Source organism: Oncorhynchus tshawytscha, linkage group LG29, assembly GCF_018296145.1.
Source record: "Oncorhynchus tshawytscha isolate Ot180627B linkage group LG29, Otsh_v2.0, whole genome shotgun sequence".
In the NCBI taxonomy this organism is placed as follows: domain Eukaryota; kingdom Metazoa; phylum Chordata; class Actinopteri; order Salmoniformes; family Salmonidae; genus Oncorhynchus; species Oncorhynchus tshawytscha.
The window spans coordinates 22008832-22022246 of record NC_056457.1 but is presented as its reverse complement, the minus strand read 5'-3'; the positions used below and the strand labels follow the sequence as shown (position 1 = coordinate 22022246).

At 40.6% G+C, this 13415-nt stretch overlaps 1 protein-coding gene across 2 annotated transcripts in view; it reads right to left on the bottom strand.

Moving 5' to 3' along the window:
* Window positions 1–13415, bottom strand: part of LOC112227747 (dipeptidyl aminopeptidase-like protein 6) — a 356992-nt gene that overhangs the window by 289636 nt on the left and 53941 nt on the right. The window contains exon 1 of one of the 2 annotated variants that reach the window (XM_042308488.1): window positions 12181–12580. The exons of the other annotated variant lie outside the window; for it this stretch is intronic. Within the exon in view, the coding sequence (XP_042164422.1) occupies window positions 12181–12231 (51 nt within the window). The 5' untranslated portion in view covers window positions 12232–12580. Of the gene's footprint in view, window positions 1–12180; window positions 12581–13415 lie in introns of those variants that run through there. 2 annotated transcript variants of the gene reach the window in all.

Sequence of the window (13415 nt, the reverse complement as noted above, 5' to 3'; positions counted from 1 at the left end):
ATATATATATATATATATATTTTTTTTACGTTTCCTCTAACCCTTTTGTTCAATTTGAATGTCAAAACTATTGGAACATTCTCAAACCACTTCTTTCAGTTAACATCTCACACTGAGCCTCTCTCGGAGTGCATGTCTTTCTTACTGAGTGTGTCACTCTTTCTCAGTGTGTGTCTCTCAGTCTCTATGCATCTCAATCTCTGTACATCTGAGTATCTCTCCTTTTCTCTCTCTTTCTCAGCATCTTTCTCAGAGTGTGTCATTCTCAGTGTGTGTGTGTGTGTGTCTGTGTGTGTGGGCGTGTGTCTCAGTGAGTCTCCCTCTCTCATGGTCCGACTAGGTATCTCCCCCATGGAGTCTCTCAGCGTCTCACTCTTATGAGTCTCACATTCATATGCTCCATCTTTCACCTCATCTCCCATCTCATCTGTAAAGTCAAACACACATCACTCGTTAGGGGATGCCGAGTCTACCTGACCTAATGAAGAACCCACCTTTGGAACCAAACACTGCTCCACCTTAATAAATAGTATATGTTGGCGGAGCAACCTTGAGTATGGACCGGGACCTAGTTCATTACGCCAAGTCAGATACCTAAGATCACATGGTTATACTAAACAGTTATACTAAATAGCTCCATACAATGCCTGTCTCCTCCTGCTGCTTGCTCATTCATTGCACACGTAGGCCGGGCTATGAAACACAATTACACTCAATGGTATGAGTAAGTGGTGGAGGCCAGATTATGACGTCTGAGTCCTAATGAGCGTTGCAGAAGGAAATCATCATTAATGCTGAGCACAAAGAAAGACAATCTTCTCTGGGAAGGGATGGGAGCCGTTGCTAACAAAACCACTTCTCGTCTTTTTTATAATCTAATCCTCTGCTAATTGTGGGTCATGCCGATAATTTTGGAATAAAATCTAAACTGCTGTAACCGTGCGATGAGAGCACTCACACTCAGATGCACAGACACAAGAGCATGTGCACATGTACAGTTTGCACACTCGCATGTACACGCACAAACACGTCAGTGTGTAGATCTTTCCTTTGGATGTGCTTAGAAAACAAGAATACAGTATCCCTCCCTTTTCTCTCTTACCCTCTCTGGCATGTTCCATGCAGACTTGCCATCAATCTATGTCCATATATCTTCCTCCATTCCTCTTTTCCCCCCTTCTTCCCTCCCTCCCTCTTTAGCATCCCTAAAACAGACTGACAAATTAGCCTCTAATTACATGTCTCCCCATTTGTTATGTGAACTCTGGTCCTCCAGAGACCACCTCAGCATCATTTCCTTGAACTCACTGTTGGCCGAGGTTGTAAATGTGTCTCGTCCAAAATGAGAAACAGACCCTGAGCCAAACAGTAAACCAGCCTGCTGCTGGTTAGAAGGACAGTTCTACATTGGAGCAAGATACTGTAACAACCAAAACACAAACATTATGGTCTGTTTCTCCTTGTTCAACAGGACCTTCTTGTAAGGACTAGCTAGCATCTGTCAATGTCATCAACTAGCAAAATAGCTATAAAAAAAATCCAGTTTACACTCCGCAGTAGGGCTACAAGAAACACCTTCACTTTATCATTTTGTGATATTCTAAGATGGGGGAAGCATAAAAAGCTGAAATATGCTTGCAGTGTTTCTCCTACTCTTGCCTAGGTGGTTGTGACCTACCTGGTGTACACTCACAGTGTTTCCCCTAAATGCATTTGGCTATGCTGCTAAATCGTGTCCGCCACTGCCAAAAAAACAAACAAACAAAAAATGTTAGCTGCAATATGTAACTTTTTGTGTGACCTGACCAAATTCACATAGAAATGTTAAGTTATAGATCTGTCAATCTCATTGAAAGCAGGTCTAAGAAGTGGAATATTTATTCTACGTTCACTATTTCTATGCTTCCTGTTCTTACATTTATGTGTCTTTTACTTTCGGTTTTGTACATCAGCTTCAATCAGCTGAAAATACAATATAGCCCCTCTTTGGCTATCATGAGAACCTACAGTTATCCCGGCTGCAGAGGATAAATTCATCAGAATAACTGCACCTCAGATTGCAGCCCAAGTAAATGCTTCACAGAGTTCAAGTAACAGACACATCTCAACAACAACTGTTCGGAGGGGACTGTGTGAATCAGGCCTTCATGGTTGAATTGCTGCAAAGAAACCACTACTAAAGGATGCCAAGGAGAAGAAGAGACTTACTTGGGCCAAGAAACACGAGCAATGGACATTAGACCAGTGGAAATCTGTCCTTTGGTCTGATGAGTCCAAATTGGAGATTTTTAGTTCCAACCTCTGTGTCTTTGTGAGATGCAGAGTAGGTGAACGGATGATCTCTGCTTGTGTGGTTCCCACCATGAATGGAGGAGGAGGTGTGATGGTGTTTTGCTGGTGACACCATCTGTGATTTATTTAGAATTCAAGGCACACTTAACCAGCATGGCTACCACAGCATTCTGCAGCAATACACCATCCCATCTGCTTTGGGCTTAGGTGGGACTATCATTTGTTTTTAAACAGGACAATGACCTCCAGGCTGTGTAAGGGCTATTTGATCAAGAAGGAGAGTGATGGAGTGCTGCATCAGATGTTCTGGCCTCCACAATCATCCGACTTCAACCCAATTGAGATGTTTAGGGATGAGTTGGACCGCAGAGTGAAGGAAATGTGACCAACAAGTGCTCAGCAGATGTGGGAACTCATTCAAGACTGTTGGAAAAGCATTCCAGGTGAAGCTGGTTGAGAGAATGCCAAGTGTGTGCAAAGCTGTCATCAAGGCAACCGGTGGTTACTTTGAAGAATCTCAAATATAAAATATATATTTTGGTTACTACATGATTCCATGTGTTATTTCATAGTTTTCATGTCTTCACTATTATTCTACAATGTAGAAAATAGTACAAATAAAGAAAAACCCTTGAATGAGTAGTTGTGTCCAAACTCTTTACTGGTACTGTATATATACACATATTTATTTTAAATGGCACAATGATTCTCTACACAATGACTGCTTGTTCAGTCACATTAACTGAAATTAGGCAAACTATTAGAATTTAAGCAACCAGGAAATAGCAGAGCATTTTTGGAAAATTGCACCTTTAATCCAGGATCGTAACACATTTTCAGTGTAAACTTAAAAGACTAAAACCAGATATAAAGTATGTAGAAAAGATAATGGCGCAATATATTTTTAAATAAGATCATCTTTGAGAACTTTCAATCAAAATAAAAACTAGACAGTCAGGGAGAATCTCAAATGTAAAAAATGCCATGGCATGGGGCCCCAATTGATTTTTCTGTAATGTTTGAGTCACTAAGGTAGCATAAGACCTAGGTATAAGACATGGAAAAATGTGTAGAATTGCAGGAAATTTGCTTTGAAACTGCAATTTTCCTTTTAGCCACATGAATTGCGGTAAATTGCAAATCCTAATATCAAAAAACCCATTACATTTTAACATGTAACTATCTAGGCTGGGGAAATACTGGTTTCCATAGCAAAGCTCTCCTATTATTTGAACAATTAATTCAATATATGGCTATTCCTCCAGTCCCTATCACAAGTTGAAAACATGGAGGCAGGAATGGCGGAAAAAAGGCACCATGAAATATTAATCTACCGTAAACTCGTTATTTGTTGGGAGCGCCCGTCACGTTCTTGCCCAGCTAAGCGGTGATTGATTTCTTTGGATTGGGGAGTGTGTGCAACAGACAGAAATGCCATAGTTGTGTGTGTGTGTGTGTGTGTGTGTGTGTGTGAGAGGAGGGGTGGGGTAGGGCTAGAGATAAAATGCTTCTGGATGTGTCTGAGGTTTTATGTGGGTCACTGTTTCCCTGTCACAGCAGCAAAGAAGGAATAAAATGTTTTCATTATCAACCACTCAGAATTCCGTTTCTAAGCAGCAATTCTACATTCTGTATATAAAAAGCAATTCAAAATTCTGTTTCTAAACAGCAATTTCTCTGAGTGGATAAAATAAACAGATCAACTCTGAAATTTCCATATGCAGTTCCAGGTTAACAGAATTAAGCATTGACTCAGTTTTCTTCACTTTAAAATGTATGCAAAAAAAAACATTGATTTCAAAGCTTATCAACCATACAACTTTGGGCGGCAGGTAGCCTAGTGGTTAAGAGCGTTGAGCCAATAACCGAAAAGTCAACTAAATCTGTTGATTTTTCACCAAGGCACTTAACCCTAATTGCTCCTGTAAGTCGCTCTGGATAAGTGTCTGTTAAATGACTAAAATGTGAATGTAAACTCTGTGCACAAGGACTGCTGTACAATAACTAATTTTGTGGAAGAACTGTGCAGATACAAACTTCGGTAACGGAATTACAGTTAAATCTCCCTCAGATTTTGTTATGCGACTATGTTTTCCAAAAACTCCTAAATATCTGCTCAGTTTAAATATTAAAAGATGTCTGCAGAAAGAATTGGGTATCAGCTATGACATGGTACATTAAGTTAGAAAAAAAATCTATTTTGGTTATTGAGTCATTAAATTTGCCGATGACACAACATTGGTAGGCCTGATCACTGACAACGACGAGACAGTCTATAAGGAGGAGGTCAGAGACCTGGCCGTGTGGTGCCAGGACAACAAACTCTCCCTCAACCTGATCAAGACAAAGGAGATGATTGTGGACTACAGGAAAAGGAGGACCGAGCACGCCCCCATTCTCATCAACGGGGCTGTAGTGGAGCAGGTTGAGAGCTTCAAGTTCCTTGGTGTCCACATCACCAACAAACTAACATGGTCCAAGCACAGAACCTCAAAAGCTTCTACAGCTGCAACATCGAGAGCATCCTGACTGGTTACATCACTGCCTGGTATGGCAACTGCTCGCCCTCTGACCGCAAGGCACTACAGAGGGTAGTGCGTACGACCAAGTACATCACTGGGGCCAAGCTTCATGCCATCCAGGACCTATATACCAGGCAGTGTCAGAGGAAGGCATTAAAAATTGTCAAGCGGTACCGGAGCGCCAAGTCTAGGTCCAAAAGGCTTCTAAACAGCTTCTACCTCGAAGCCATAAGACTCCTGAACATCTAATCAAATGGCCTTCTAGACTATTTGCATTGCCCCCCCTCTTTTATGACACTGCTACTCTCTGTTATTATCTATGCATAGTCACTTTAACTCTACCTACATGTACATATTACCTCAATTACCTCGACCGGTGCCCCTGCACATTGAGTCTGTACCGGTACCCCCTGGATATAGTCTTGCTATTGTTATTTTACTGCTGCTCTTTAATTACGTGTTACTTTTATTTCTTATTCTTATCCGTATTTCTTTTAAACTGCATTGTTGGCTAGGGGCTCGTAAGTAATCATTTCTCTGTAAGGTGTCTACACCTATTCGGTGCATTTGACTGATAACATTTGATTTGATTTGAGCATGGTTTTTGACAAAGGAGTTCCACCATCAGTGTCATATGTACTGTGAAAAACAGGAATCGCTATCCCTGATGAAGTCTCTCCTTGGCAGCTTATTACATAGAAAAGTCTATCTGAAGTCACATGGTGGATGGAAAGTGCAGAGGGAAGCCGAGGCGTGATGTGAGTCAAGAGGGATGTAGCCCTGGCCAGTGAGCAAAGTGTCAAACTGCACTTTGTCTATCCTGTAAAACTCAGTGGACAGAACAATGTGGGGAGTTATTCAACATTGGAGGGTGGCTGTTTCAGTATAAGCGTTAAAAGTGTCCCTCATCACTTGATACCTGACTAAAGAACATCCATTTGGAGTCAGTTGAGCATTTGCTACGCTACCTCCTGGCATACCTTGGAGAAACTTTGAGTATACTGTAGCAGTCTAAAGCTGCTGAACCAGGCTGCACAGAGACATAACATTATATGCTTTAAAATAAGACATTTTTCCTGTCAGCTTTAAGTAAAGTGTTACCAAAGTTGTATTGGGCGTATGTGACTAATAAACTTTTTGATTTGAACTACAGTATGTGAAGTGGATTTACACCAGGTAACGGAATTACAGTATCGGATCTGTACTACATAGAAATGCAGAATTATGGACACGAATGTCATTTTCCTCATGTTTCACAAATTTGGACATCACACAGCAGCAGAGTACAGTAAAGTAGAGTAGAGTTCAGTACAGTAGAGCACAGTATAGTGTAGTACATTTCAGTACAGTAGAGCACATTACAGTGCAGTAGAGTACAGTACAGTAAGTAGTAGAGTAAAATGTATGCACACATGATTAAGCCGCTTTGGATAAAAGCATCTGCTAAATGGCATACATTGTTATTATTATGTTAGTAGAGTGCAGTAGAGTAGAGTACAGTGCATTAGAGTACAGTGCAGTAGAGTACAGCGCATAAGAGTACAGTGCAGTAGAGTGCAGCGCATAAGAGTACAGTGCAGTAGAGTACAGTACAGTAGAGTGCAGTATTGTACTGTACTGCACTATTGTATTGAATGGTACTGTACTCTAATGCACTGTACTCTGCTCTACCCACTGTAGAGTACTGTATGGTACGTGCTCTACTCACTATTCTGTGCTATCCAAACTTGTGAAACATATGTCTATAATAGGTTCAGATTAGGTCCAGTCCGGCTCGTCTTTGGACATCAACATTACTCCTGGTAACCAATTGAGTTTCCGTTACAGATTTTTTGGTAATTCCGTTAACAATTTGGTATCAGAATTACGAGTTTTAGTCACTTAAAGGTGCAATATGTGGAAATCAATCAGTCATTTCCTGATTACTAAAAATCTAATAGCTTGCCAAATTTAAGTTTATGTGACAAAACAAGCATTGTATAGTGTAGAGAATCAAATCAAATCAAAGTTTGTCACATGTGCCGAATGCAACAGTTGTAGACCGTACAGTGAAATGCTTACTTACAGGCTCTAACCAATAGTGCAAAAAAAGGTATTAGGTCAACAATAGGTAAGTAAAGAAATAAAAACAACAGTAAAAAGACAGTGAAAAATAACAGTAGCAATCTACCATCTAAACCACTGTGAAATATATTTTCAGCTGTTTGAAGCTGGTGTACAAAACCGAAAATAAAAAAAACTAAACTGAAGAACGGGGAGCATAGAAACAGCGCACATAGAACAGATCTACCACTTCTTACACTTGCTGTCAATGAGAATGAGAGATCTATAACTCATATTTCCTTGGTCAGGTCACCCAAAAAGTTGATATTCGTTGGCAGGAGCTTTTACAACAACATTATTGTGTTTTGATGTATTTCTGATACATTTTAAGACTTTTTCTGGTAGATGTTTTCTAAGACCCCCTTTCCCATCTGTTTATCCACAAATCAAAGCTTTTATTTTAAGGATGGTAAATGGCTAAAAAAAATATTTATGCCTTAATTTCCCCAAATATAGACTCTTAGCTTTCATTTGACAACCAATTTGATGTGCTCCTATGAACTTCACACGTTGGTGCTCATGGGTCCTTTTACATGGAAATGCCCATAAGTGGTACTGCACAATGCAGTACAGTACTGTATACATTTCAGCGTATAATACATTGATAATGCAGCAGATTATTATTATTATTTTTTTTAAATCTCACATTAATGTGTTTGGATTATCAAAAAGGAGCAGGGTAACATCCCTGGAGATATAGATCGACCTATCTGACAGAACTTCAAAAAGAGTGTTTTAATTATGTAAACAGCCGAGGATTATCCTTAATTACACTGCCGCTAAGGGTCCAATTGTTGTCTCTACAGTGTGACTGACTGTACAAGACTCACTTAGATATTCTTCAAGTCCTCTTGGCAGAGTCAAATAGAGATATATCGGCGACTCACCTAAGTGCTGGGTAAACATGGCATTTCAGAAGAGAGAAAGTGTGCCACTTGAAAAAGAGGAAAATGAAACTTAATTCCTTTGAGATGAGTGCCCATCATTTGACGATAGAGAGATAACCCCCCAAATATAATGTATGTACGGTACATGCCAATTTCCTTTTTTTGCCTTTCAGACACAGTTGGAATCTTTTAGGTTTACATTTTTATATCTTTAAAGAAATAAACTGTTCATATAAGATTTTTGAAAAATGTTAAACTAACGGTTGTGCTCTCAAGCCATCAACCAGCCTGTATAAATACGTTGCATGTACAATGGTGGCTCTCTCCAGTCCTCACATGCATGGCCATTGAGAGAGACAATTGTGTTTGATGGATTCCAGCGTGCCTAATGAAACGTTACAGCTGCACGATAACAGCGTTGAGAAATGTTGGCCCACTTAAAGGTCACTATAAATCACAGCCCTTGTTCCTAGACCCGCACCTCCAACGTCGTACTGGGCCGACCCCAATCAAACAAACGACGTGAGTGGCTGTGAATGCAGGCCACCCACTTAACAGGAGGGGCAACCGTTCCAATGCCTTTTATTGCAAGCTGGTGCCTAGCCACTGTGGTCCTAAGTGTTTTCCCTCTGCCCTCTTTCCTCATGTCCTTTCCTTCATCCACACTGAAGGAAGGGTTCATCAAGTCAGCTAGGCTACTTGTGTGTTGCTTTCACCGATCCTGTGTTTTCAGATCCTCTGCAGATGAAGGAAAGGAGGCAAGGGTAGGAAGGAAGCCATTTCAGACTGTTGGGACACACCCATAAGTCCTGATGTGTTTTAGATCCTCTGCAGATGAAGGAAAGTAGATAAGGAAAGCCACTTCAGACTGTTGGGACACGCCCATAGCTCACCAGGACTGGCATGAGATCTGTGATGAATGCATTAAGTGTGTAGTCGAGCACCTAATCATGCCGAGTGGTCCTCCGTCAGAACTCTCCTCATCAGCCCCAAGGGGATACAAGGAGCATAATAAACCAAACAGCTGTCTGTGGAGCCAAAATTAGGCCTTCTTCATGATTCAAATACATCTGCATTTAGTATAGGGAAGATTTCTAGAAAACAATTGAGTTTAAATTGTATTGTTTAGAAGACACTACAACAACATGTCTATCTAATGGGCTGAGAGAAGGAATCTGAACACCTGCATCAGAACACCAGTGCAAACATACTGTACATCAGGGATCATCAAAAAGATTCAGCCATGGGACAATTTTTTCTTGAGCGGATGGTCGGAACATAATTACAAATAATTTGTAGACTGAAAATTGACCACAAGAAGCCCAAACTGATATGTTTGACTAAAACATAATAATTGCTTACATTTGTATATGAATAATGTCTTCATTATGTCTTCATTATTACTTGGGAACAGATTTATTGGATTAAAATCACTTGGAGATGATTTCCTTGTGTTTTAGGTTTTTTTTTGCTCGGAAAGCTTGGGGGGGCCATATAAAACCACCTGCGGGCCAAATTCAGCCTGCGGGCACCTGGGGAACCCTGCTGTACATACTGTTTAAAGTCACTAAAAGGAGACCTGACAAACCCTCATCATGAGTGCTCTCTCAGTTTCAATTGAGACTGAAATAATAACCGCAACAGACGGGCCAGGGAGGGATGGAGTGGTTGGTATTTCTCCACTTTAAAGAGATAACACTGTGGATACAAATGCATTTCATTTCAGCCAACAGCAGAAAATCATTAGTGGTTCGACAACACTGCCCACTGTGCCCTTGAAGGCCTGTTTTTGGTGGCAGAGAGCAACCAGCAGTAAACAGAGGAAAGTGCTGGAGGACAACCAACTTAGCTGGTTGAAAATGGATGGTCTGCCACCGACTTCCACTCGGAGCAACCTGCCAAGGAGACACACAGAGAGGGTTAGGGCCATATAAGGGGATGGTTAATGGGCTACCAGAATGGCATGGTAGGGACAGTATTATTGTTATTGTAGACATCAGGGCAACACTTTAGAGTGCTAGGTATGATGAAAGAGCTAGCTATTGGTCTTCTGGTCATTGTAGACCAGATTCACACACAATACACATTTTATAAAAGCTCAGTGTCCATTGTGTAGTAATTGATTAGTTAGTACTTTTATAACTAGTGTTTTTAACCCCTATTTAGAAGTGTTCAGACAGTACAGCTATTTACTTCACTACAGAATATACAGTTGAAGGTGTTTGGAAATTGCTCCCAAGGATGAACAAGACTAGCAGAGGTCTTCAATGTTTTTCTGAGGTCTTGGTTCATTTATTTTTATATTCCCATGATGTCAAGCAAAGAGGCACGGAGTTTGAAGGTAGGCCTTGAAATACATCCACAGGTACACCTCAAAATGACTCAAATGATGTCAATTAGCCTATCAGAAGCTTCTAAAGCCATGACATCATTTTCTGGAATTTTCCAAGCTGTTTAAAGGCACAGTCAACTTAGTGTATGTAAACTTCTGACCCACTGGAATTGTGATACAGTGAATTATAAGTGAAATAATCTGTAAACAATTGTTGGAAAAATGACTTGTCTCATGCACAAAGTAGATGTCCTAACTGACCTGCCAAAACTATAGTTTGTTAACAAGAAATTTGTGGTGTGGTTGAAAAACAAGTTTTAATGACTCCAACCTAAGTGTATGTAAACTTCCGACTTCCAACTGTAGATCCCCTGGCGTGCTTCGTGGTAGTCCAACGTGCATTTGAGATAGTTAGCCCTGTCATGACAGACGTGAACGCAGCATGATTCCCTATTTACCATTATTTGTCCTTCTGCCTTGAGTCAAGGCTTATTTTCCAGGAATAACAGATTTATGTGTCAGTGCAAAGTAGTCAAACTGTCAATTGTAATTTACGAGGCTTGATGGCATTTCTAATGTTACCCTATGGAGTGCACATTTTCTATCTGGCCAAGAGCTACTACCAGGGACCTTCAAGGTCAAACAATTTTACAGGTAAATCAATCAATCAATCATGCGAATCAATAAATCAATTGATATTTCAAACCATTGGTCCAATATTGGAAAGGCGAGAGGCTATCAAGTGGCACAACTAAATTCTGTTCATAGTTCTGTCAAGTGAAGAATTGTAAGGACAGCCAGGTTTATTTTTTTATTTTACTAGGCAAGTCAGTTAAGAACAAATTCTTATTTTCAATGACAGCCTAGAAGGGTTAACTGCCTGATTTATACCTTGTCAGCTAGGGGGTTTGAACTTGCAACCTTCCGGGTTACTAGTCCAACGCTCCAACCACTAGGCTACCCTGCCACCCCATGTAGGCTGTTGGGTTTAACAGAATGCAGGGGTTCTGGGGTTAAGTGAAAAGGACAAGCTGACAAGGAAAATGGACTGTCGGTAGACCTGGAATTACAGCTCAATCTTCCCGCCGTCACACTATTTCTAGGAAACAGATACAAGAATGAAATAATGCATGCTGACTAGTGATGTTGCTGTGGTGTACACTTTCCTCTGCTCTTTTCAATGTTCCGATTTAAATGGAAATGTAATCTTTTCATAATATACAAAATATTATGTAAATATTACTAGGCAATAGTGAAGATATTCACATAAACACAGGAGCCATCTGTTAAATCCCAATTTGCTTACTTAAAAATAAATACGGCAGGTAAGGCTTTCACACAGGGGTCCCAGGTTGTTACCTGAATGTGTATTCAGTAAAAGGAGCCAGTGACTCCTGACACCTGGAGATTGGAAATCCCAAACACATGCATAACAGAGGTACACAGCAGTTCCGTTCGGACAGATGGCAATATCCCGAGATTCACAACTTTAGGTGTGGTTTAAACGAAATGAGCCCTTCCAAGAGCTAACCGAGATAGAGCAAATGGTTAGTTCTGCCCTCAAATCTTCATGAGGAGAACATAAAGAAAATAGAGTTTATTATTGAACCCAGCATTAATATCAATCAGTGCCCTATGGAAAAAGAGAACTAGAAAACTTTAATAATGTAATGTTTTCGTCATTACACTTGGCGCCATTCTCATACTTTGTGCTGTAGACTATACAACCGCAAAGCACATGGGAGAGGAGGTATAATGTTAAATCATATCCCCTTGCATGGGTGTGAGCTGTCTCTAAAATAATGTCATCTCAGGCAGCAACAAGGCTACGATAAATGGGCAGACTGGCTACAGCAGAGGGGTATAATCCCATTTTAGTACAAAGAGAGTCTTAGATCACGTTTCCAATGCATTTACTATTCAGCACAGTTATTCAAACGCTCCAAACGCACGCTGAAACCAACACCTTGCAAAGACGGTTCCGCTTATAAGCGAACACATCGTTTCAAGCTGACATTTCAAATCAGCAAAACACATCTCTTACCATTACGTTTCCCTGCATTTTCGCAGTCTCAATCAGATTCTTTTCCTTCATTTCTCCGTAGAAAGGATCCTATTATTTCAGTATTTTCTCTTCGTTTGACTTTTGGATCGCTTCTGCAACTGTCTCCGTCAGTTATGCGAGACCCTGGGTTTGGCAAGTAGTTCACGAGCGTTTGGGCTTACTACGCATTGATCAGACACATGCGTTGCCTTTGTATTCAATATCCTGTTGATTAATGGCTGAGTGCGTGTCTTTTCAGTAGCTGTAAAAGATGTAGCCATAAAACATTGAGGTAACTAGAGTTGTTCACAAAGTCTATCATGTATAATTTCCATAATGTGGGAGACTACCACGTCCGCTTCACATTCCCTCGAGAGGCTGGTCCAGTCCTATTTTGTTTGAATGGAACAGAAGTCCGCTCCCGGTCTCGCGCCGCTACCGAGAATTGATCGTCGGCGCGTGTTGTGCTTGCTGCCACAGGAATAACGATTCATATTACATTTCCCATGGACTGGCTGGCTGAAGCTTTGACTCATCTTATTTTTCATTTCAATACATTTCCTCAGCTTCATTTATAGGCTACAATTTGTGTCTGTAAACACAATGAGTACCAAAAAAATAAGTTAACATGAATCACAAACGCATTTCCACAGTGAGGTGGATGTAAACATGATGAATATACCATTGGTCGGTCCCCTGTCACAATAAATGAGTTTATGATATATTTGTTTATACCAAACGTTTCCTGGGCCACTGGAGAAATCGTAACAAACATAATTGAGGCAGCTACAAAATGCATTTACAGGGATGGGCACATTTACAGGGATGGGCAAAAAAAAACTGCTGGGCCTCAGTTGCTCGAGGGTATGCTACCCACATCATAACATGTTTTTGCTGACATGGGCTAATTGACTGACTATCAGTGACTGACATAACAAAAGAAAAACTGCTGATGCACAACCAAATTTCGAAATTGCACCTTATGTATTCTACTAACTCTCAACATTAGGTTGAGACCTTGACTAAGTTTTATTTTGGGGGGAGGGGAATTGATCAGATAGCCTTCAGCCACGTGCTGCCAGTTTCCCATCCCTGATCTACAACATAGCAAGGGGCCATGATCAACACATCTAGTGTCTATTCATGTTGGAGCAATAATAGCAATAGTCCTATCTATCCTACATTCCAAACCTACAACAGGATGATTTGGAGTGATATCTCTGAACTGTGTAGAC